Genomic DNA, 25,613 nt, shown 5'->3' on the forward strand with positions numbered 1-25,613 from the left:
CTTTATTTTTAGCACCTACACAGGACCTGGTAGTAGACACTCAAATATCACTAGATGCTCAAGAAATAATTTGTTGAATGAAGAAATAAACATGTGCATGAATGATAGGCACTGTGATCAATTTGGGGGATACCTTTAGGGAATTCATAATCTAATAGGAGAAACAGACATGTTAAAACTGCAATATATCATGATAAACATTATATCAGAATGGTATAAGGTATACTGGTGACCTAAATAAGGGGCAGTATGTTAAGGATGGTTTCACAGAGGAAGAGTTACCTTGGCTGAGTCTTGAAGGATGAATAGGAGTTCATCAGGTGTTTCAATGGAAAGAGAGAAGCCTAGGAAGAGGGAACAGCATGTGCAAAGAAAGGAGACAAAACACCTCGTGTCCTAAAGTAGTGTGACACGACTGGAGCAGACAGTGTAAGGGAGGAAGCCCGAAACTACAAGAAAATCAGCAGCACTGTTTTCAGAGAGTGACTAAAATCACACCAGGACCAGCGCCTGATGTCCTCCCTACTTCTCTTAAGGGAATTTACTCCCTCCTCCAACAGCCTTCTTCAGCGCAGCTGTCTCAGCCTGAGGACAATGAGGTACTAGCTTACAGGTGCTCTGTTTACTCTCTGCCAAGGAAAATCTCAAGAGTGTAAAATAATAACACTGGAATGAGAGAATATCATCTTACTCTTTGCTCAAGGAGGCAGCAGCCTTTGGCAGGTATCGGTGCCTCTGCTTCCCTATTGACAAAGTTGAGGCAAAGAGGCGAGATAGCATCTACAAGTCTTTGTCCAGGCTCGGGAAGCTTTTGTTAGAGCAGAGTTTGAAGTCAGGTGTCTGGGTCAGCTTTCTTTTCAGAAGATACGAGGACCCCACCATAGCAAACTGACTCTTTCTTGTTATTCTCAAGGCTGATACTGTAGTCATGAGAAGAAAGCATCCTCCTATTAACCATGAGAAGACAAAATACAGAGGTGGAGGTAGGATTTATGTGTCTGTGCCAGAAATTAGGAACACACTAAGACCAAACTTAGGGAAGGAGAGTCACACTATGTTCCTATGAAGGAGCAGGTAGAGAAAACAGAGAACATGGTATTAAAGATTTGGACACACGTTTTTTAGTTAAACAATATTACAAAGCTACATAATTCACCTTTACCTGTAAAAACTCTTGAAACTATGATCTCAAACCTTAGATTTGTAAAGTTTGTATCTTCATGGGGGAAATTTAAGGGTTAATTTAACGTGCTTGAAATAAAGATGGGCTTTGAGTACGGGATGAGCAGCTAAAGTCTGAAAGGAAAAAAGGAATTAGGAATATCAGGAATTGCCCAGATATTGCATTTGTCAGAGAGACCCAAACATGGCCCTGACCTCTTGAGTTTCCCAGCATCTCAGGCATACAAGCAGTATAGGGTTTTACCACTGGCCAGAAAAATACTTGCAATTTCAACAGACAATAGCTTTTCTTGTGAGGCCAAAGAAAATATTCATAGAGTACTTTTCTGCCTTCCTTAAAAATCCAAGTTGCGGGCCGGCCCGGTGGCTCAGGCGGTTAGAGCTCCATGCTCCTAACTCCGAAGGCTGCCGGTTCGATTCCCACATGGCCCAGTGGGCTCTCAACCACAAGGTTGCCAGCACAAGGTTGCCAGTTCAACTCCCCGACTCCCGCAAGGGATGGTGGGCTCCGCCCCCTGCAACTAAGATTGAACACAGCACCTTGAGCTGAGCTGCCTTCCAGATGGCTCAGTTGGTTGGAGAACGGGCTCTCAACCACAAGGTTGCCAGTTCAATTCCTCGAGTCCTGCAAGGGATGGTGGGCAGCGCCCCCTGCAACTAAAAAAATTGAACACAGCACCTTGAACTGAGCTGCCACTGAGCTCCCGGATGGCTCAGTTGGTTGGAGCGCGTCCTCTCAACCATGAGGTTGCCGGTTCGACTCCCGCAAGGGATGGTGGGCTGTGCCCCCTGCAACTAGAAATGGCAACTGGACCTGGAGCTGAGCTGCGCCCTCCACAACTAAGACTGAAAGGACAAAAACTTGAAGCTGAACAGCACCCTCCACAACTAAGATTGAAAGGACAACAACGTGACTTGGAAAAAAAAAAGGCCTGGAAGTACACACTTTTCCCCAATAAAGTCAAAAAAAAAAAAAAAAAAAATCCAAGTTGCCCTCTTACTTTCCTCTCTTTAGTCCAAATTTTCATTCATTCAGAACAACTGGGGGTTAAACTTTGCTTAAGTACTACACTCCCCAAAACTTAATTCGTTGGTTCTTAGGACAGTGAGACCAAAAATGGGATGAAATTCAAAGAAAGGAAACAGTGAGAAACAGCTGTTGACCAAATGAGCAAGGGCAGTGATGATATGAAAACAATAATGATGATATTATCTTGTATTTCAAAAGTATCTTTCTGTAAAAAGACTCACAATATCATATGGATATGTATACTTTATCTTTTATCCTTGGTGATTGAAAAAAATTAGGTTCATTCTTATTAATGTATATTTCCATAGCTATCCACAAATATTTTGGCTGTTTCTATTTGCTGCATCTTTAACGGAAATAAATTTCTTCATTGAGCATTATCTGGAAATTACATTGACTTTTCATCTTCTTCAATTGCATAGGGTCCTATTTTATGTATCCTCTTCAACTTTGGGCAGAAGCCTTTTATTTTTGCTATGTTTGTAGCTTCATGTTTTACTTGTTTGAATTCATATTAGAATGTTCATTTTGCTCATTTAATCATCATAACTTGCCTACAAATTCTGTCCTACAGTTTTATTTATCACCTTCAAACTTCATCGTCCTGCTATCATAACCTATGTAATTCTCTTTTCTATGTGATTATTTTCATGAATGGCATTCCATTTATATGGCCATGTAATTATTTTCTAAAACTTCTTAACAGTGAGTGCACAACAACCAGGTCTTCTGGATTTTTCTCTTCATTCTACATAATGTACCTTATGACCTGTCTTTTCTCCCACCTTCCTGAATTTTACAGTGCCACATGACCAACAGTTTCACCAAAAGTTTGAGCTGCCTCCCCCAGGTAGCTCTATATATTCTTTTTGGACATTGCCTTAAATTCTCTTTCCTTACCTAGCAGAAATCTTTCTCTGCAAACTCATTTTACTCTCAAGCGGTTTTGTCTGATGAATGATAGTTGGAATCAATGATCTTAGAAGTGAAAGGAGACCACCACCACCACCCCAATTTTTGACCTGCGGGAAGGTACATATTGTTCTTACTTAATAGGCAGTGCAGCTGAAGCCCAGAGAAGTGACTTGTGTAAGGTAGCACCTCTATTAAATAAGGAAGCAGAAGCTAGACTCCACCTCCCCAAGAAAGTTGCAGTGGGAGATTGGAGAAGACAGCACCAAAGAAAGGAAGTTTGAGTAAGTAAACTAAGTAACTGGTACTTGTGTGGAGTAGTTATTGGTGCTTGGATTCAAATCTACAACACTTAAAGACTCTTGGATGTCATCAAAATGGCGGCGTGAGGTGAGCCTCTGTAAAGCTCCCCTGGAATTTACAACGAATCGAACAACAAAAACTCCACATAGGACTCCCTTCACAGCAGACAGGCAAGAAGAAGAGGCCCACTACCGAAATCACCTACAGGTGGGCGAATCGCGGAGGGAAGGGAGAAGTGCGGAGACGGAGACACGTGGGCGCAGGATGCAGACATAACTCAGTGCTCCGAGCTCACTGCTTCCCGAAACTACCGCAGCGGCGGGAGAGGGAAGAACTCGGACTGCTAGGGCTCCGCTTATGGCCCACAGGGCTGAGGGGGCAGCATATAACACGGCTGAACCCAACGCTCACCACAGAGACCTCGGAGAAAAGACTGAGGGAAGAAGGCTGAAAACGGTGGTTTAAGCCCTCACTGCCGAGCAGAGAACGGACGCCTTAGGCACTGAGACTAGCCGCCCCCTCCCTCCCCTCCCAGAGCTCGCCCCACCCCGACCTGCCGGGTGCTAGAGGCGGAACAGTAGCAGTGTCAGATCAAAAGAACAGAATATTTGCTGTTCTGAGAGCTGTGGACTGCAGACACAGATTCACAGCCCAACTAGTTCCGGCAAAGGGGAGGGAGCTGTGGAAGCAGGACCGGCTGTGGTGGTGGTCGCCGCCATTGCTCTGGGCCACCTCTCACAACTCACCCCGCCCCTGGCCCCACCTAACTGGGCGGATCCCTGCAGGGCTAAACAGAACTGCTGAAACATACGGACTCTGAATCTGGTGCAGGAAGAGCTTTGGAACTTCAAAAGCTCTCCGCATACCCACACGGACACTGTGCCCTGTGAACCAGGCGAACTATTAACAGAGGAGAAGCCCGTCTTCCAGGGAATCCCCCCATTGTGTGAGAAGCTTTAATAGTGCAGAGAAAACATAGCACTACCGTGTGAGAGAGAAAAAAAAGTCTGCAGTCAGAGAGAAAATAAAACATTCTACCAACAAGTACTGGAAAACAAAAGAAAGACTTCTCCCTATTAACCTGTTGCAGAAGCCACTCCTGTAGATGTCTAGGAAGAGAAATAGTAAGCCAGTAATTGCCATAAATAACCAAGGCAACAAAACAGCTCAGAAAGAAAGTGAAAAGTCTCCAGAAAAGGAACTTAAAAATATGGAAATATGTTTAGAGAATTCAAGATTGCAGTTCTAAAAAAACTCAACGAGATGCAAGAAAACACAGAAAGGCAGTTTAATGAACTCAGAAATGCAATCAAAGAACAACATGAGCATTTTACGAAAGAGATTGAAATTTTAAAAAAGAACCAAATAGAATTTCTGGAGATTAAGAACTCAATAGAAGGAATTAAGAATGAAATAACCAGCTTAGGTAGTAGAGTTGACCAGATGGAGGAAAGAATCAGTGACATCAAAGATAGAAACCTGGAAATTACACAGATGGAAGAAGAAAGAGACTTGAGACTTAAAAGAAATGAAAGAACTCTACAAGAACTTTCTGACTCCATCAGAAAGAGCAATATAAGCATAATGGGCATACCAGAAGGAGAAGAAAGAGAGAAGGGAACAGAGAATATATTCAAACAAATTGTTGATGAGAATTTCCCAAACTTGTGGACAGAACTGAATCCTCGAATCCAAGAAGCAAATAGAACACCTAATTACCTCAATCCCAACAGGCCTTCTCCAAGGCACATTGTATTGAAGCTGTCTAAAATCAATGACAAAGAAAGAATACTCAAACAGCCAGGGAAAAGAAGACGGTAACCTACAAAGGAAAGCCCATTAGATTATCATCAGATTTTTCAGCAGAAACTCTACAAGCCAGGAGGGAGTGGAACCAAATATTCAAACTATTGAAAGAGAGAAAGTATGACCCAAGAATAATATATCCAGCAAAGATATCCTTTAGCTATGAAGGAGGAATAAAGACCTTTCCAGACATACAGAAGCTGAGGGAATTTTCTAATACACGACCTGCACTACAAGAAATACTAAAGGTGGGGTGGCTGGATGGCTCAGTTGGTTAGAGCGCGAGCTCTGAACAACAGAGTTGCTGGTTCATTTCCCACATGGGCCAGTGAGCTGCACCCTCCACAACTAGATTGAAGACAACTTGGAGCTGATGGGCCCTGAAGAAACACACTGTTCCCCATTATAAAAAAAAAATTCTGATGCTAGCTCTCAAGAGAATAATAAACTTTAAAAAAAACAAAAAACAAAAAACGAAATACTAAAGGAGGCTATTCGACCACCATCAACAGAGACAATTTGTGGCAACCAAAACATAAAAAGGGGGAGAGAAAAGGCCTGAACCGGAATATGGGAATGGAGAAAGTAAGCGTGCTGAAGAAAATGGGATACTCTAAATATCAAACTTTCGTTTACATAAACTTAAGGGTAACCACTCAAAAAAAAATCCAGAACTGAAATATGTACTGTAATAAAAGAAGAAACAGAGGGAAACATCATAGAATACCACCACACAGAAATAATAGACAACAACAAAAAGGCAAAGAAACAATGGAGACACAGTCTTACCAGAAAACTAAAGATAGAATGACAGGAAATCCTCACATATCAATAATCACCCTAAATGTAAATGGACTGAACTCACCAATAAAAAGGAACAGAGTAGCAGATTGGATCAAAAAACTAAACCCAACCATATGCTGTCTCCAAAAGACACATCTCAGCTACAAGGACAAGCATAGACTCAAAGTGAAAGGGTGGAAATTGACACTCCAAGCAAATGGTGTCCAGAGAAAATCAAGTGTAGCTATACTAATATCAGATGAAACAGACTTCAGGGTGAAAAAGATAACAAGAGACAAAGATGGACATTTCATAATGGTAAAGGGGACTATACAACAAGAAGAAAACAGTCATCAATATTTATGCCCCCAATCAGGGAACACCGAAATATACCAAGCAACTACTAACAGAACTAAAGGGAGAAATTGACCAAAACACAATTATACTAGGGGACTTAAATACATCATTGACAGCTATGGATAGATCATCCAAACAGAAAATAAATAACGAAATAGCAGCCCTAAATGACACATTAGATGAAATGGACATAATTGACATATATAGAGCACTTCATCCTAAAACATCAGACTATACATTCTTTTCTAGTGTACATAGAACGTTCTCAAGGATTGACCATATATTGGGACATAAAATCAGCCTCAGCAAATTTAAGAAGATTGAAATCATACCAAGCATATTCTCTGACCACAAGTCTTTGAAATTGGATATCAACTGCAAAAAGAAAGCAGAAAAAAACACAAATACATGGAGATTAAACAACATACTTTTAAAGAACGACTGGGTCAAAGAAGAAATTAGAGGAGAGGTCAAACGATACATAGAAACAAATGACAATGAAAATACATCCTACCAAAATTTTTGGGATGCAGCAAAAGCAGTTTTAAGAGGGAAATTTATATCATTACAGGCCTATCTCAAGAGACAAGAAAAATCCCAAATAGATAACCTCATGTTACACCTTAAAGAACTAGAAAAAGAACAACAAGTGAAACCCAAGGTCAGCAGAAGAAAGGAAATAACAAAAATCAGAGCAGAACTAAATGAAATAGAGAACAAAAAGACAATAGAAAAAATTAATGTGGTATTAAAGAGCTGGTTCTTTGAAAAGATTAACAAAATTGACAAACCCTTGGCTAGACTCACTAAGATAAAAAGAGAGAAGACACTAATTAACAAAATCAGAAATGAAAAAGGGGAAGTTATCATGGACACCACAGAAATACAAAGGATCATCCAAGAATACTATGGACTATATGCCACCAAATTCAATAACTTAGAAGAAATGGACAAGTTCTTAGAAACATATAGCCTTCCAAGGCTGAACCATGAAGAACTGGAAAATCTAAACAGATCGATCACCAGTAACGAAATTGAATCAGTCATGCAAAACCTTCCCAAAAGCAAAAGTCCGGGACCAGATGGCTTCACTAGTGAATTCTACCAAACCTTCAAAGAGGATCTAATACCAATCCTGCTCAAACTCTTCTAAAAAATTGAAGAAGACACAGTACTCCCTAACTCATTTTATGAGGCCAACATTACCCTGATACCAAAACCTGGTAAGGACAACACAAAAAAAGAAAACTACAGACCAATATCTCTGATGAATACAGATGCAAAAATCCTAAACAAAATTCTAGCAAATCGAATACAACAATGCATTAAAAATATTATTCATCACGACCAAGTGGGGTTCATCCCCGAGCACAAGGATGGTTCAACATCCGCAAATCCATCAATGTGATACATCACATAAACAAAATAGAGGACAAAAATCATACGATTATATCAATTGATGCAGAAAAAAACATTTGACAAGCTACAACATCCATTTATGATTAAAACACTTAATAAAATAGGTATAGAAGGAAAATACCTTAACATGATAAAGGCCATATATGACAAGCCCTCAGCTAATCTCATAATTAATGGTGAAAAACTGAAGCCCTTTGCTCTATGTTCAGGAACACGACAGGGCTGTCCCCTATCACCTCTGCTTTTCAACATAGTGTTGGAAGTCCTTGTCAGAGCAATCAGGCAAGAGAAAGAAATAAAAGGCATCCAAATTGGGAATGAAGAAGTTAAATTATCACTCTTTGCAGATGACATGATGCTATATATAGAAAACCCTAAAGACTCCAGCAAAAAGCTATTAGAAACAATCAACGAATACAGTAAAGTTGCTGGCTACAAAATCAACGTAAAAAGTCCATTGCATTCCTATATACTAACAATGAAATCTCAGAAAAAGAAATACGAAAAACAATTCCTTTTGCAGTTGCAGCAAAAAGAATAAAATACCTAGGAATAAACTTAACCAAGGATGGGAAGGACCTATATGCTGAAAACTATGAGACATTTTTGAAAGAAATTGAAGAAGACACAAAGAAATGGAAAGACATTCCGTGCTCATGGATTGGAAGAATCAACATAGTTAAAATGGCCATATTACCCAAAGCAATATACAGATTTAATGCAATCCCCATCAAAATCCCAATGGCATTTTTTAAAGAAATAGAACAAAAATCATCAGATTTGTTTGGAACCACAAAAGACCCCGAATAGCAAAAGCAATCTTAATAAAAAAGAACCATACTGCAGGTATCACACTCCCTGACTTTAGCTTGTACTACAGGGCTACAATAATCAAAACAGCATGGTATAGGCAGAAAAACAGACACACAGACCAATGGAATAGAATCGAGAACCCAGAAATAAACCCACATAAATATGGACAGATAATTTTTGACAAAGAAGCTAAAAACATACAATGGAAGAAAGACAGCCTCTTCAATAAATGGTGCTGGGAGAATTGGATAGCCACGTGCAAAAGAATGAAACTGGAGTGCTATCTGTCACCATGTACCAAAATTAATTCAAAATGGATCAAAGACCTAAGCATAAGACCTGACACAATAAACTGCATAGAAGAAAACATAGGTACTAAACTTATGGACCTTGGATTCAAAGAGCATTTTATGAATTTGATTCCAAAGGCAATGGAAGTAAAAGCTAAAATAAATGAATGGGACTATATGAAATTTAAAAGCTTCTGCACAGCAAAAGAAACCATCGACAAAATAAAGAGGTAACCAACTGAACGGAGAAGATTTTTGCAAACAGTGCCTCTGATAAGGGACTAATATCCCAAATATACAAGGAACTCATGAAACTCAACAACAAGAAAACAAACAACCCAATTGAAAAATGGGCAGAGGACCTGAAGAGACATTTCTCCAAAGAGGACATACAAATGGCAAATAGACATATGAAAAAATGCTCTACATCACTAATCATCAGAGAAATGCCAATAAAAACCACAATGAGATATCACCTCACCCCAGTCAGAATGGCTATCATCAACAAGACAAATAGTAACAAGTGTTGGAGAGGCTGTGGAGAAAAAGGAACCCTCATACACTGTTCGTGGGAATGCAGACTGATGCAGCCGTTATGGAAGGCAGTGTGGAGGTTCCTCAAAAAATTACAAATAGAATTACCATATGACCCAGCAATCCCTCTCCTGGGTATCTACCCAAAATATCTGAAAACATTTATCCATAAAGACACGTGTGCTCCAATGTTCATTGCAGCTTTGTTTACGGTGGCCAAGACATGGAAACAACCAAAATGTCTTTCGATAGATGAATGGATAAAGAAGTTGTGGTATATATACACAGTGGAATACTATTTGGTGGTAAGAAAAGATGATATAGGAACATTTGCGACAACATGGATGGATCTTGAGAGTACAATGCTAAGCGAAATAAGTCAGACAGAAAAAGCAGAGAACCATATGATTTCACTGATATGTGGTATATAAACCAAAAACAACAAACGAACAAGACAAACAAATGAGAAACAAAAACTCATAGACACAGACAATAGTTTAGTGCTTACCAGAGGGTAAGGGGGGTGGGGGGTGGGAGATGAGGGTAAGGGGGATCAAATATATGGTGATGGAAGGAGAACTGACTCTGGGTGGTGAACACACAATGGGATTTATAGATGATGTAATACAGAGTTGTACACCTGAAATCTATGTAATTTTACTAACAATTGTCACCCCAGTAAATTAAAAAAAAAAAAATCTTAATAAAGACCATTGAAAAGCTAGATAGTAATGAGAATTACAGAAGAATGGGACTGTGCTCAAATACTAATGTTCCAGTCATCTAATGCTGTATAACAAACCATCCCAAAACTTAAAACAGCAATATTTTACAAATCTGCAATCTGGGCAGAGTGCTGCAGGGACAGCTCCCTCCACGTTAGCTGGGATTGCTGAAAGTCTGAGAGCTAGAATCATCTGAAGGTGCATTCAACTCAGACATCTGAAAGACAGAACAGCTGGGGCTGCTGGGGCTCCTTGGACATCACTTTCTATCTCTGTGTGACCTTTCCACATGGACCCTTCAGCATGACAGCTGCAGGCTAGCCAGACTTCTTACATATCAGCTCATTGCTCCCAAGCGGTGTAGCTCAAGAAAGAGAGCCAGGCTGAAGCTGCACCACCTTTCATGACTTAGCTCCAAAAGTCACACAGCATCACTTCTGCCACATTCTCTTGGTAGAGGCAGTTACCAAGATCTTTCCAGATTAAAGAGGCAAAAACATAGACCCCACCTCTCAATGCAGAAGTGTCAACGCCACATTGTAAGAAGAGTACTGGGGTGACATCTTTATAAGAGTAGCTATCTTTGGAAAATACAATCTGCCACAACTGAAAACCGTTGGATTACCAAACCACCGAAATGCAGAGTTGAAATAGACCTTAAAAGACCATCTATTTGTCATTAACAAAACTCATTCTGCAAGGCACAACTCAAATGTTTCTTCCTTTTGGAGTCCATCTTTGATGTCCCCCAGCTTCCATAGCCCTTTGCAAATATGCCCACTCTCTCACTCAGTTATATTCTATTGTAATTATTTTTATACCATGATTGCAATCAGGCAGGTACTATCAACCTGTCAATTAGCCAAACTTTTTTTTCTAATCAAACAATATGGCATAGGAAACACCGCAAAGAAAAGAGTCTTCAGACTAAGAGGGAAAACACGTTTCGAGGAGAGTCAGAGGTGACACTTTGTACAGAAAACAGACAGCAGAGAGAAAAGCATCAGCAGTTAAGAGAAGAAAAACTGACATCACACAAAGAAAAAGATAAATATAGTATATACTTTTGCCCTACATTAAAAGTAGAGACGGCATAAAGAGTAAATATCAAAATAACCTAGACTCAAGTTGCTGAGATGGAAGCACTGCCTAAAGCAGTGGTTCTCCAACCTCATCTGTTTCAGACTCACCTGGAGAGTTTGTTTAACCACCTCCCATAGTTTCTGATTCAGCAGGTCCGGGTGGGGCCTGAGAATCCGCATTTCTCACGAGTTCCAAGACAACCTTGATGTTGGTGATCTGGTACTACACTTTAAGAACCACTTGCCTAAAGGTTTTTAGACGTGGAAGTAGTAGCATAACTGAGGCGCCGGCAAAGATGAAGGAACCAGAAGGGCCCAAGAGCGGTGGGTGAAGATGACCTCGCAGACTAAGTGACCTACCTGATTTTAACAGAGGCCATTTCTCTGTTGGCCCCCCTACGGGACAGGGCGTACTCGGGTGATTATGCTCCCCGAAGGCCTCATCGCCTCAGCCGCGGTAGCATGGCGCCCCCTCCCGACCGCTCCTCAGGGATGTTAGCCGGGACCGCACACAGGGGCGGCCAGCGCGATGGGCGGAGCTAACTCGGACCAGCCTCCCGCCGCGTCCGTTAAGGAGGGAAAACACTCGGCAGTGCCGCGAGTCCCCGCCCCCTGGGGGGGGCCACCAGGACACCGGATCTTGATTGGTCAGTGCCGCCCGTGCGCGGTGACGTTGTAGCTAGGTGGAACGTTTCTAAGAGAAGCGCGGGAGCTGAGAAGTGAAGGGTTGATTACGTCCGGGAAACGCCTAGAGAAAATTGTTGGGCCCCCAGTTTCTCCTTGGGAGAGCGGTGCTGCTCCCCCCACGAGCTTGCCGTCCTAATCTCCTGCTACTTCGGGGTGCCTCTCTGCCTCCTAGGTGCCCAGGTGAGCATCCGAGTGGGACCTTTGATTGTGTGTGTGTGTGTGTGTGTGTGTGTGTGTGTGTGTGTGTGTGTGCCTGAGGCTCCGGGGACGACTTCTCGTCCCTACCAACCATCTTCTTAAGGCTTTGGGATCGCTGTCTAGTCTGATGTTGCTGGGCCTTGCAACATTGATTGGTTCTCCCAACAACTTGAAGTGCTATGAGTTAAGTACTGTGCCAAGCGCAGGGACTACACAGGTAATTACCGTGTTTCCCGGAAAATAAGACGCAGCCGGACCATCAGTTCTAATGTGTCTTTTGGAGCAAAAATTAATATAAGACCCGGTATTATGTTACATTATATTACATATTATATTATACCGGGTCTTATATTAAAATAAGACCAGGTCTTATATTAATATTTGCTGCAAAAGACGCAGTAGAGCTGATGGTCCGGCTAGGTCTTATTTTCAGGAAACATGGTATGTCCCCAGTATTTACAAGTGCCAGGCACGGAGCAGATGAGTAATTCATATTTAAACTGAAGTGAACAAGGGCCGTGAGGAGAGGATCTCGACCAGAAAGACGAATCATTATTGCATGGTGTGACAGATGCTCAATTTGAGTTGTGCCTGGAAGCACAAGAGGTGAGAACTGATAACCTAACCTAAGGTTTGAAGGAGGCAAAGAATTGAAATATCAAAGCCTATGAATTCTCTAGCCACTGCCAATGAGCCTCTATAACCTGTTGTAGTATGTACTTGCCTATTCTTGCAAATAAATGGAAAACATATAGAAAGGTATGGGTTCTTTTATTCTTAATAGGTTCCTGGTTTCAAAGAAGATGACAGAGGAACTGGATCTCACGGCACAGGATTCTGATGCAGGCAGTGAGGAAGTGGTCCTAACTCCTGCAGAGCTCATTGAAAAGCTGGAGCAGGTAAGAGTCCCAAATAGAATCCCCTTGCGTCAATCTTAGCGTTTTTATTTAGTCCAACTGTACAAATGTCAGGAATCAGGAAATGATGAAATGGGATTCAAGGCTTATTTCAAGAGAAGAGGGACTGGGTCTTAGCATCTGCCCAGAAATAGGAAGTGGGGGGAACAGTCTTTGTTAGAGAACTCATGTCAAACACAAAATTCTCGAGTGGGGCCAGTAAGGGACAGCTTTGGATACATTTGGTAGAACAGTTCACAGAGCAAAGATTTGCTACTTGGTAGTTTCAGGGACTACAGAGGTGTTATAGTGGAGACTTGTAAATTTTATGCTTTAGTCCCTTGAAACACCTGCTGTTTACTTATAGAATGCTTGGGTTAGCAAGAAAGAGCTGAAACACCTTTTTTAGGATTAAACTGGTCTTACTCTTCCTTTTCCTCCCAGGTACTTTCTTTTGTCAATTATTCTCTATATTTCCATTGCTTATCTAAAATCATTTCTAGGCTGTCTCTCTTTTTAGTCATAAGAGCTATGGTTTGAGTATTTCCTGTGTGCTAATTGTTATTTACAATTAACTGTGAAGCGCTGATAGTTAGTTCAGACTCTGTATTTAAACCCCTCCATGCCACTAGTCTTTTATGCAACCTTAGGCAAGTTATATAGCTTGTCTCAAGCACTTCCTTGACTATAAAATGAAGTTAATAATAGTGGCTACCTCATAGAGTTGTGAGGATTAAATGAGATTATATATATATATATATATATATATATATATATATATATATATATATATATATATAGTGCTTAGCATATTGTCTGACACATGACAAGCCCTCACTGAATGTTAGCTGTGAGTAGTAATAATCCTTACAACAACCCAGTGAGGCAAGTATTATTGTTATCTACATTTTACAGATGAGGAGACTGAAGCTTAGAGATATAAAGTAACATGCCCAAGGTCACACAATGTCAGCAGAGCTGGGATATGAACCAGGTTTCTTTGACTCCAAAACTCATGCTCTTACTCCACTACACATACTGCCTTATTCTTGTTGTCTCCCCTTTTTATCCCCCCCTTTTTTACGCCTCCCCCCCCACCACTCCAGTTCAAGCCGTTGTTTCTCAGTCTAGTTGTGTAGGACACAGCTCCCTGACACATGATGGTATTATGAGCCTTGCACTCCCCCGGCTGAGGCTGTCGGTCGCTGGTCGTCTGTCGGCCGCTCATGGCCCACAGCAGCCCATGGCTGCTCACGCTGGCCACTGGCCACTCCTGGCAGCACATGGCAGCACGCAGCAGCCCTGCCCACAGCAGCCCAGCTCCAGGGAGAGCCGTTGTTCACAATCTTAGCTGTAGAGGGCGCAGCTCACTGGCCCATGTGAGAATCGAACTGGCAACTTTGGCGTTAGGAGCACGGCGTTCCAACCACCTGAGCCACTGGGCCGGCCCCTTGTTGTCTCCCTTTAACTGCCCCTTTCCAGAACTCTCTCATGTTTGTTACTTTAGTGTTCTTCATTCTTTTCTAACATACATGCCATCAAGACTAACAAAATCAAAGGAACATAATTTTAAAATTATATTTTATATGATCATCCTTACTATAGTGCAGTGATTCTTATAATTTGTTTTTATATCACAGACCTTGTGAAAATTCTGGCCCTTCTTCTTAAAATAATACACGACTCATACAGAATTTTGCATCTAATTTCAGGAGTTTCATAGACACCCTGAAATCTGCCTACCTAGTCTGGGGACCCTAGTTTAAGAGCCCTTGCTTTGTTAGGAGAGGGTTTATTAAATGGAAATCAAGAAGCATAAAGCATGAGGGTTTATTAAATGGAAATCAAGAAGCATAAAGCATGAAGGACAGTTTATATAGTAAACTGATATACTCAACTACATAAAAATTAAGAACTCCGTTTTTACATCTTCCTGAGAATAAAAAGACGTGCCACAGAACTGCGGGAAAATATTTGCAAAATATATAACTGGCAAAAGATTAGTATACATAATACACAAACTTTATAAATTGACCAGGAGAAAAACGAAGTCTTAATAGGAATCTCCCAGAAGTGGAAACCAGGATGGCCAATAATCATATTAAAATAATATCCAACCTTGTTACTAATCAGGAAACTGAAAATTTAAATCCCAATGAGCTAGCACTTCATACCCACCCATCAGATTGGCAAAAATGAAAAAGATGAACAATATAGAGTATTGGCAAGGATGTAGGGATGTAGAGCAGTTTGCTCACTTGTCTACTGTAGGGGGCATGTAATTGGTACAGTCACTTTAGAAAATAATTTGTTATTGTCTAGTCAAGTTGAAGGCATACATATCTTGTGGCCCAGTGATTCTACTGCCCAGTACATACCCATGTACAAGTTCACGTGTACTCCAGGAGACATGCACAGAATGTTCATAGCATTGTTTGCAATAGTTAAAAACTACAAATACTCAGATATCCTTCAACAATAGAATGGATAAAAAATTATGGCATATACACACAAGAGGTGGGGAACAGCAATAAAATGAGTAAAAGATTGTTCCTGCAACAGCATGGATAACTCAGGAATATAACACGGAACAAAAAAATATATAAGTTTCTAAAGAAACCATTTATGTAAAGCTCAAACACTTGCAAAACTATTGTTAAGGCAGAGCTCGCCAGCTTGGGTGAAGTGGCACAAACTAGTGCGCTGCAAACGCCTGGGTGATGTTTACCCTCCCCTCTCTGGGGCACCCAGAGCCCCCAGGCTCATTGCCTCTTGTGGGTGTCGTCAGGGGCTCCTTGGAAGGCAGCCTGAAGATAGTAGGATCTGACAGCACAGCCTCAGCTTGGCAGTGGATAAGCATGAGTTACGTCTCGTGCCTGATGCTCTCTCGCAGTGTCCTGAATGCAGCCAAGGAGTTGGTCCATCACCTGGCCAGCTGCTGCAGCCGGACACAGACTCGGGCTGCGTGGGACTGCCTGATCAACCTGACAAGGGCCCCTGATAAACACAGCGCTAGAAGCACATATAGGATATTCTTGAATGCCTATAAAAAATAATTTAGAAGTTATTGCCTACAGTGCAAAGTTCCTCATTTTATTCGTTTGTTAGTTTGTTAAGGCTGCATATCAAAGATTGGGTGGCTTAAAGAACAGAAATTTATTTTTTCAGCTCTGGAGGTTAGAAGTCTGAAATGAAGGTGCCAACATAGTTTGGTTTCTTCTGAGGCCTCTTTCCTGGGCTTGTAGATGACCGTGTTCTCACTGTGTCTTCACATGGTCTTCTTTCTGTGTGTCTGTGTTCAAATTTCTTCCTCTTATAAGGGCACCAGTCATATTGGCTTAGGGCCCACCTAATCTCATTTTAACTTTATGAATATCACCTCTTTGAAGACCCTTTCTCCAAATACAGTCACATCCTGAAGTACTAGGAATTAGAACTTCAATATATGAATTGAGGGGTGAAGGGGGACACAGTTTAGCCTGTAATATGATAAACAGATTGGCATTAAATTTTTTGATTAGCAATGTGATGTATCAATGATGTATTACAGAATTGTACACTTGAAACCTATGTAATTTTATTAACCGTTGTCACCCCAATAAATTAAAAAAAAGAAAACAATTTTGATCAGGAACCAGAGGTAGCCATTTCAAACATAGAACATGATTATTTTAAAAACACCATAGATTTAAACACAAAATCTATTTTAAAAAGATTTTATTTGAAAGTTTTATATTAGTATAAGTTTCCCCTAGTGTTTTATATTGTATCATAATTGCATAACATAAATGAGAAATTCCCCCCAAATCTACTCCATTTTATTTCCATGTACCATATAAATGCTGTCATGTTCTTTGAATGCCCTGTCATGAAAAGGTTCAGAAGCAATTATAGAGATACAAACAAATGTAGTGAAACTGTACAGAAAATTAATACTAAATTCAGGCTAATGATTATATCTGAGGAGGCAGAGACACACAGGGACTTTTAAAATACTAATATTTGTTAATGATGTTATATGTACACAGGTATTTATATCACTATTCTTCATGTTAATATGTATTTCATAAATATTTTTGTTCCTATTAATATTTAATAATGTCAGTTATAAAGAAAACTGCTTTATAAGTTCTTTATGACAATTTAATCTTTTCTCTCTCATTATGCTACTTGAAACTACAAGGTCTCCTTGTTAATTTCTGCAACACTAGTACAGAAGCTTGAGCACCTGCAAAAATTAATGTAGTAGCAACACCCAGTATTTAATAATGTCTTGATGGTGATAATTGGAGAAGCAGAGACTCAAGGATGTCAAAAGGAATCACTTGATCCTGGTTGGCATGTAGTTCTGAGCTATGCTAAAACTAAATTTCCTGTTACTGAAAGATAAGTGTAGTTTTCCTTAGTCACCTGTGGATATTTCAGTTTTCTAAACTCTGGTAATTTCTGAAATGTACCAAGCATCTGTGCCTGTGTCGTTTATTAGGGATTTAACCTCTTGTTCCAAAACTGTTTAACAGATGAATATCCACTTGTATTGTGATCCTTTATCTAGTGCAGTTAGTAAATAACTTCATCTGTGTTTTCTCATCAATAAAATGAGGATAACTATATCCGTTTCCTCTCAGATATTATGATGATGAATGGAAAAGTATTTGTAAAGCCCTCTGAGCTTCAGGAATGAAGAGATGTATAGACTTATGTAAAATGGTCCTTCATCTCTCAAAATAGAAAGGTGCTGGTGCCCCCTGGTGGGAAATAGCTCCTAAAGAAGTAGAAATGTGTTAACGCCACTTGGTGAAAGGTACTGTTTGAATACCAGCGGTGTTACTCTCAGCAACAGGTATCGTAACTGATAACATTTAAGAAATAGAAAAGCCATTATTAAACACAGCTTGTCTTCGACACATTTGCAGTATTTCCAACTGGTAGGCAAACAGTTTTCTTTGTCTGAGAGGGCTATGATTTTCATGGGGTATGTACAGACTTACAGGGTTATTTTGCTTCGTTGTGAGTGATCGGTACATAAATTTGGTGCGGGGGGGCATTGTTTTTTAGGCCTGGATGAATGAAAAGTTTGCCCCTGACCTTCTGGAAAGCAAGCCTGAAATTATAGAATGTGTCATGGAACAACTGGATCACATGGTAAGAGTTGCTTATCCCAGGATTACAAAGGAAGAGAACATTAAAATGGTTTGTCAGTGTAGTAAGAGGCCTGAGAGCAAATCTGTTTTGTCGGGCCCAGACTAGGTTTTTGTTTGTTTGTTTGTTTGTTTGTTTGTTTGTTTTTTAATATTGAATTAGTTATCTACATTTACAAAGCATGAGAGTTCCTGTGAATATCTGGATATCAGCTTCCCATGAAAAGTCTAAAAACCTGTCATCCCCAGCCCCACATTTTTACGAGAACAGTTGACCAGGGCAGGGTAAAGGTCACCCCCTTTCACTGTGCTCCAGTTCCCCACAGTCCCTGACTGCCCGCCTTTCTCATATGTCTTACCTGCCTAGTCCCCTTAGACATTTGAGTTTGTGGCCTTTGTCTTAAATGAGCTAGGCTTAAGTCATTATCAGCCTCAGAGTAGCTTTAAAAAACATTGATAGTTTACAGTTTCTCAACTGGTGTCTTAATACTACTTTTTAGACCCTGTAGACATTTCTTCTGTCTGCTGTATTACCTCCTTCGTAATTAGGCTGGAGTTCTTCTAGGCCCTTCTGACCAGTCATATTCTGATTCTATTCAAATGGTCATTTTATAAAAGTACAGGCATACCTCGTTTTATTGTGCTTCACAGATGTTGTGTTTTTTACAAATTGAAAGCAAGACCCTCCACCAGCAAAAAGATTACTACTTGCTTTGTTGCGGTGGTCTGGAACAAAACCCGCAATGTATCTAAGGTATACCTGTGAGTATTGTTTGAACTTTATATAATGAGACTGTAGTCATATATTTGTGTAATTATGAAATTAAAAGAAAATGAGAACTCTTACGCGATGAGTATTTTGTTCTCCTTTGACCTAAATGTAGTGTTTGAGTCCTCGGTGTTGCCAATGATAATGGTCTTTGTGGGCAGTGTGTAGGTTAAACAAAGAAGGTTCTTAGTATTTGAATATTGTATTTTTTTATAAACTTCATTTTCCTGTTTAATAGGAAGAAAATCTCAAGAGAGCAAAGAAGGGGGATCTGAAGGTCAGTATCCATCGAATGGAGATGGAGAGGATCCGCTATGTCCTTAGCAGCTACTTGCGGTGTCGACTCATGAAGGTTTGACATGGAGATACCTGTAGGCATTAAGCAATGCGGTCTGTAGTATAGTGTGAGCGTCTTGGGGAGACATTGGGCTGGGTCCTGGGAGGGTCCATGGCCCCAAGATGCTGCTGAGGCCCAATACCAGGAGGGCAAGAGATTGTTCTGGAGAAGCATAGATGGAACCTATGTTGCACACTTCTGGGAACACATTTTTAGTCTATTTATTTGCTGTGTAAATGGTGCCCCCTGGAGTTACAGCATGGCAGTGCTAACTTGACATTCAACTGTAGCTCTGGCCATCTAACGTATGAAATGAAATTGTAAGACATTCTTATTTTGTACGATATCTGTTTTAGCCTTGTAAAGTTCTTACTTCCTTGAAGTTTCTTCTCATTTGATTCCACTTGTCCCTTAGTTATTACAAAACAAATACATTCTTCTATGTGAGAATAGTTCAGATATCTGAAGACAGCACCTAAGTCTCATTGAAGTCCTCTCAGCTAAACATTTCAACCATTTATTTCTATTTACTCTCCTGGTCGCTTCTCTACAAAGGTCCTAGTTTGTCAATATCCTTCTTTAATTATACCACCTCAACTGAATACAATATTCCAGTTGTGGTTTGGTCATGTTTGTGAAAAATAGGATGATCACTTCCCTTATTCTGGATATTAAAATGGTAGTAATGCCACCTAGCATCACCTTAGTGTATCTGACAGACACATCACACTAACTCATTCTGCCCTCACTGTTAATTCTAACCTTACCTGAAGTTTCTAAGTTATTACCTCATCCTGTCACTATCCTGTATTTGTATGGCTGGATTTTTGACCCCTAAGTGTAGGGCTTGATACTTATCCCTCTTAAATTTCATCCTATTAAATTGAGCCATTTTTCTGGTCTCTGGTTCCTGATCTTGTCACCTAATAATTAGCTGTCTCTTAAGACTTTATGTCATCAGCAAGTTTGATGAGTATGTCATCAAAGGTCTTAGCTGACTCATTAAAAAGGACTCTGCCAATGATAGACTATTCCACCAGAGACTTCCCTACAGATTGGCGTCTATCCATTGAATCATTATTCTTTATTCAACTGTTTATGAGTCTCCCAATCTATATTATCACCCAGCCCCACGTTTATGTCCATGAAGGTGTCGTAAAGACATTATCAATGTTTTGAAAAAAATTGAGACACACAGTATGCCTCCCCACCCACCCTCAATTATTTTTTGTTGTTGTTAGGGTAAATCCTTGTCATGTTAACCATTTAATTTTCTTTGAGTTCACAAACCATCTTTTAAATTATCTATTCTAATACCACATATCAATGTTAAGGATATTAATAAGTATTTGAAGATGCCTTACCTTCTGTATTTTTGAAATTTGGGAAATTTGCCTATCTCTAATCTTTCACACCTCTTTTGAACTAATTCTTCTGAGATTATGGAACTACATATATTTTTACTATACTAAGTGATACTGTAGTAGTAGCAATTTACGTAAAACAAGAGAAAGTGCTTCATACACTTAAACTCCATACAAATACCAGTTTGTGCTGGAACATAATTAGGCCAAACCAAAAGGCGTAAACTCCTTCAAGGAGGTAAGTGTTCTTTTGTCTTGGCCTTCAATTCCTCCTTACTAGTGTCATTTCCCTACTTACAGGGAGCGTTTCCCCGACAGAGGTAACCATGACCATTGACTGCAAACAGCAGACCAATCCCTTCCAGGTTTCTAATCACACACCATTTTGTCTTTTTGTAGCTTTTAACTTTTTTTCCCTGGTATTTCTTAGCATTTTTTCCAAGCCTCACCTCATTGTGGCCTTTGTCCTTGCTGGTTATATTCTTATAATTAAGTGCACTATTCTATCTGCTTCTGTATTCTGTATGCATCTTTCTGGCTTCTGTATGTTTCATCTCATAGAAGAACACCCTGTACAATTACATAGATATGTTAAATAATATCCCCTTCTCTTCCTCTTAAGTATCATTTACAGTTGTATTTTCAGATTACCTTTTATGAAAGCCTCTCATCCTTTTTTTTGTTTTGTTTCGTGAACAAAGCCAAGCAGGCCAAGCATTTATTAAAAGAAAATATAGTCCCAAAATGCAGTACATAAGTGCAGGAAGAAAGTGACTGCCCCTCTCATCCATTTTAAACTTCCTTTTTAGGACCCTGATCTTTCCTCTGAATTCTTTGAAACCTGCCTTCTTGAAGTCCACAGTGTAGGTTGTTATTAAAAACAGTCTTGATCACAAAGATTTGCCATATTTGAAATCAATTTCTATATTAATCTCAAGCTATTTCTGAAAACTAGTATGTTTGACTCTTGAATCTGGACAGATGTTTTCATGATGATTTTTATTTATCCTCCCAGATAGAGAAGTTTTTTCCTCATATCCTTGAGAAGGAGAAAACACGCCATGAGGGGGACCCTTCTAGCCTTTCTCCGGAAGAGTTTGCCTTTGCCAAAGAGTAAGTAGGCAGTAAGTGTGGGAACCGCCTTTCTCTCCCTGGCTCATCAGCATGAGGTTTGGTGGTTGTGTCCATGAAGCCGATCTCAGAGCCTTTGTTGTCTGTCTGAGAATCCTGGGGGCTCTTAGTACCGGTCATGTTCTCATAGTGATTTGAATTTATGTATTTCAGGTACATGACTAACACAGAGACCTACCTAAAGAATGTTGCCTTAAAACACATGCCTCCTAATTTACAAAAAGTGGACCTCTTGAGGTCAGGTAAGCAAAACATTCTCTTTTCAGATATCCCAAGGGGCCATAGTTTACATCCCAAGATTCTTCAGGTATTTGTCTGCACTCTTTTTCTCTCAAAAATGGAAAAATAAGTGTGTAGATAAGCAGAAAAAAAAAGAGAGAGAGTGGAAGGGCTCTGAGTTAAAAACAAAAAATCATTAAAAGTAGGTGTAAGCGTAGCTATTTGTTCTTCAGGTTAGGTTTACATTCTTATAAATGTAAACTTATTCAGGTGTTCAGTCATTTGTTCCTTCAGCAGTTATGTCCTGGACATTTGCACCATGCCAGGCTCTTCTCTCTAGTCTCTGCTCTCAGGTAGCGAGCAATCTTTTCCTCACAGATTTCAGACTGTGCAGGAGACTATCTAGCTACCAAGGAGGATTTGTATAGGAGGCTAAGGAAACCTTTAATGATTCCTTGTTACCTGTAGTTAAGGGCTCCTGATCTTTTTGTTGTGAGGAGTTTCTCTCATTGTGGAAAGGGGGAAGAGGACTGAGAGTGCGGGGAAAGAAAAGCATGGCCAGTGCCTCCACCTCTCACCCTCTTCACAGAGTCCCCTTAAAATTCTGCTGAGCTGAGGGGAGGGACTTCTGGTGGTAACTCCTAACCTTGGATCAACTTAATGGGGACCCCAAGCAAATCGGTTAAAGTCCATATCCCTCGATCTTGTCACAGCTTGCCATATCCAAGCAGGACCTTGTCAGGTAAAATTGCTAGACCAAATCCAACAATGCTCCAGGGACTGGAATCCACTTTGTTCCCAAGCTAAGCTTAGTGTGCTGAAGCCACAAGTTCAAGTACAACTGAGCCCTGAGAGTTCATCTGCCCCCCAGCCTTAGCTGGGGGCCACATTGTGTCCTCTGTGGCAGGTAGAAGAGCTGGAACAGGATAGTGGAGACGTGGTTCACCACGTGTCTTAGCTCCGGCTACCATAACGAAGTACCACAGACAAGGGGGCTCACATAGCAGGCATTTGTTTTCTCACAGATCTGGATGCCAGAAGTCCATGATCAAGGTGCTGCAGGCTTGGTTTCCTCCAAGGCCTCCCTCCTTGGCTTGCACATTGCCACTCTCTTGCTGCCTTTTCACATGGTTGCCCCTCTGTGCACAAGTACCTCAGTGTCTCTTCCTCTTATAAGGACACCATTCAGAGTAGGCCTTGCCCTAACAGCCTCATTTTAATTTAATTACCTTTTTAAACACCCTACCTCCAATACATTCTAAAGTACTAGGAGTTAGGGTGTCACTATATGAATTGGGGGGGTAAGAGTGGGGGGAGAGCACAGTGCAGCCTACAACACCAGGAGCAAGTCAAAGCCAAACCCGTACCAGATTTGTGGAACTCTGAATTGGTCATTTTGGCAAACCTGCCTGAGGGAAACAGAAGGCCCAATCCATGTCCAGTTCAGCCAGTTTTGTCTGCACCTTAGAAGAATTGGAATAGAGCAAGCACCGTATCCCTAATCATGTCCAGGCTGTTGTATCCAGTTGATTAAAGCAGCCACAGGCATGCATTTGAATTCCTGGAACTGGATCTAGGACATTGTCTCAGAGCTTCTACTTGACACTGGTGGACACCTAAAACACTCACATATAATGCTGATAACACCAAGGTTGCTGGTTCGATCCCCACATGGGCCACTGTGAGCTGCGCCTTCCTTAAAAAACAAAAGCAACAAAAAAGCACTCGCATATCACTTGTCCTGGATCCCCGACAAAGACTACATCCGGACTCCTGAAATTGGAAGCTGGTGGGGTGGGCCGGGGAGGGGGGGAAGAGCAGCCTACCCTAGTGAAATCTGAGTCTTACTTAGCCCAAATTCCGGGGATCCTCTACAATGTGTAGCAGAGTTCTCTGCATGTCTGAACGACTCATCATTTGTCGAATGAGTGGTTGCTGTGTGAAACCCTGGGTGGGAAGTATGCTGTTTCAAGGAGGGGCCAGGTCTCTCCTCAAACCACCTTACCCCTAAAGTGCTTTTACGTCAGGGGTCCCTTAGTGCTCAACATAATTAACGACAGCAACTTTTCCCATATCGATGTTGTTAGCTGAGCATTTTTCTGATGACATTACTGTTTTCTGGCAGTTCCCAAGCCGGATCTAGATTCATATGTGTTTCTGAGAGTGAAAGAACGACAAGAAAACATACTGGTAGAGCCAGAAACAGACGAGCAGAGGTGAGTGACATCTGAGTCTTTGGCAGTGGGAAATAATTCCTCCCGATAGAGCACCAACTAAGCTCTGCAGATACATTGTTTTTCCTCCTTTTTCAGGGATTATGTGATTGACTTGGAGGAAGGCTCGCAGCACTTGATCCGATATAAAACCATTGCACCTCTGGTTGCTTCTGGAGCAGTACAGCTAATTTAAAACCAAAAATGAATAAGCAAGAATGAAGACATGGAACCTGAGAGAAAATATTTAGATACCCCTCATATCACTTTGTGCCTAAAGACAAGAGACTTTTCTCAGCAGTGCTGTGGATCATTTGGGCCCTGAGAAGGTGCTCAGGGCAGATTCCTAACTGGCTGCGTCTCCTAACTTTCCGCCGTTTTAGCCAGAACCAGCAGATGGGGCCCTTACTCTGTTGATTCTGCACACTGGGCAGTTACATGGAGACTTTCACTTTGTGCTCCCCTTGGTGGTATTTTTTGAACTAAGAAAAGTGAGGCGAAGGTAGTTCATACAGAGATATCACTGCCTGTGATTAGGAGACAGTCATTAGCCCTGACCTGATCCTGGCAGGAGAGTTCATTTAACCATCCTAGTAGGAAGAGTCTAAATAGATTAAGGAAAACAACTGTAGTCTTCTATGCCGTGTCACTAACTTGTGTAAACCAACGTTTTGGAAGTTCTGAATAGGTCTTAAAACCAACTCCTCTCATGCTTAACTGGGAGTCACAACTAAACCAATAACCATTATTAAGTTTCAGTTTTGTGGCAGAAGAAACCTCGGGACAGTTGTTGGCTGGTAGTCTAATGCAGCATGTTCTCCCTGCTGCTGACCTGCAGCCTTCCCTGGATCTCAGCGCTTGGCCAAGCCAGCCTCCAGGCCATCTGGCCGTCCTTGGCCAGAGCTCTTCGCACAGCAACATTGATATCCTGTGTTGTGACCTCAGTAGCAACTTTTCCTTTTTAAGCACTTCGCTTTCTCAAGGGAAATGGATGAAATTAAACTAATGTGTGAATAGAGACTATCACCGATACCCAAAGGAGGGATGTGAACAGTGAATGAACCATCTTTCTTTCAAACATGATAACAAGCAGCCTGGATTCCAGTCTTTTCTTGCTTAATAAAAAGGCAGGAGATTTTCACTTACATGTCATAGGCTATAGAGTAATTGATGTAATATTGCTGTCATTTCCAAGAGAAATCACTAGGTGAAAGCAAGGAAGGTTTTATGCATTTTTTATTTCATATAGTACCATATTTTTTTCAAGAGTACTTTCACCTTCTTTAGCCATTCATCTAACAAATATGTATTGAGCATTCAGTGTGACAGGCACAGTTCAAGGCACTGAGAGTCCAACCCAGAGTAAGATAAGTGTGCCTGCTCACATGGTGGTAAGTGCCTGGCAGAGAATTTGGACAGGTT

At 40.8% G+C, this 25,613-nt stretch overlaps 1 protein-coding gene across 1 annotated transcript; it reads left to right on the plus strand.

The window, feature by feature from the left end:
* Nucleotides 1-11,940: 11,940 nt before the first annotated feature.
* Nucleotides 11,941-25,290, plus strand: GINS4 (GINS complex subunit 4). Its single transcript, XM_019742040.3, has 8 exons — nucleotides 11,941-12,103; nucleotides 12,906-13,020; nucleotides 18,076-18,162; nucleotides 19,166-19,279; nucleotides 21,644-21,741; nucleotides 21,913-22,001; nucleotides 24,104-24,194; nucleotides 24,291-25,290. Exons 2-8 carry the CDS (start codon nucleotides 12,925-12,927, stop codon nucleotides 24,385-24,387), a joined length of 672 nt encoding a protein of 223 aa, XP_019597599.1. The 5' UTR covers nucleotides 11,941-12,103; nucleotides 12,906-12,924; the 3' UTR covers nucleotides 24,388-25,290.
* Nucleotides 25,291-25,613: the final 323 nt, after the last annotated feature.

This window comes from Rhinolophus sinicus, chromosome 16, assembly GCF_057876585.1.
Source record: "Rhinolophus sinicus isolate RSI-liver-muscle chromosome 16, RSI-T2T, whole genome shotgun sequence".
Taxonomy (NCBI): Eukaryota; Metazoa; Chordata; class Mammalia; order Chiroptera; family Rhinolophidae; genus Rhinolophus; species Rhinolophus sinicus.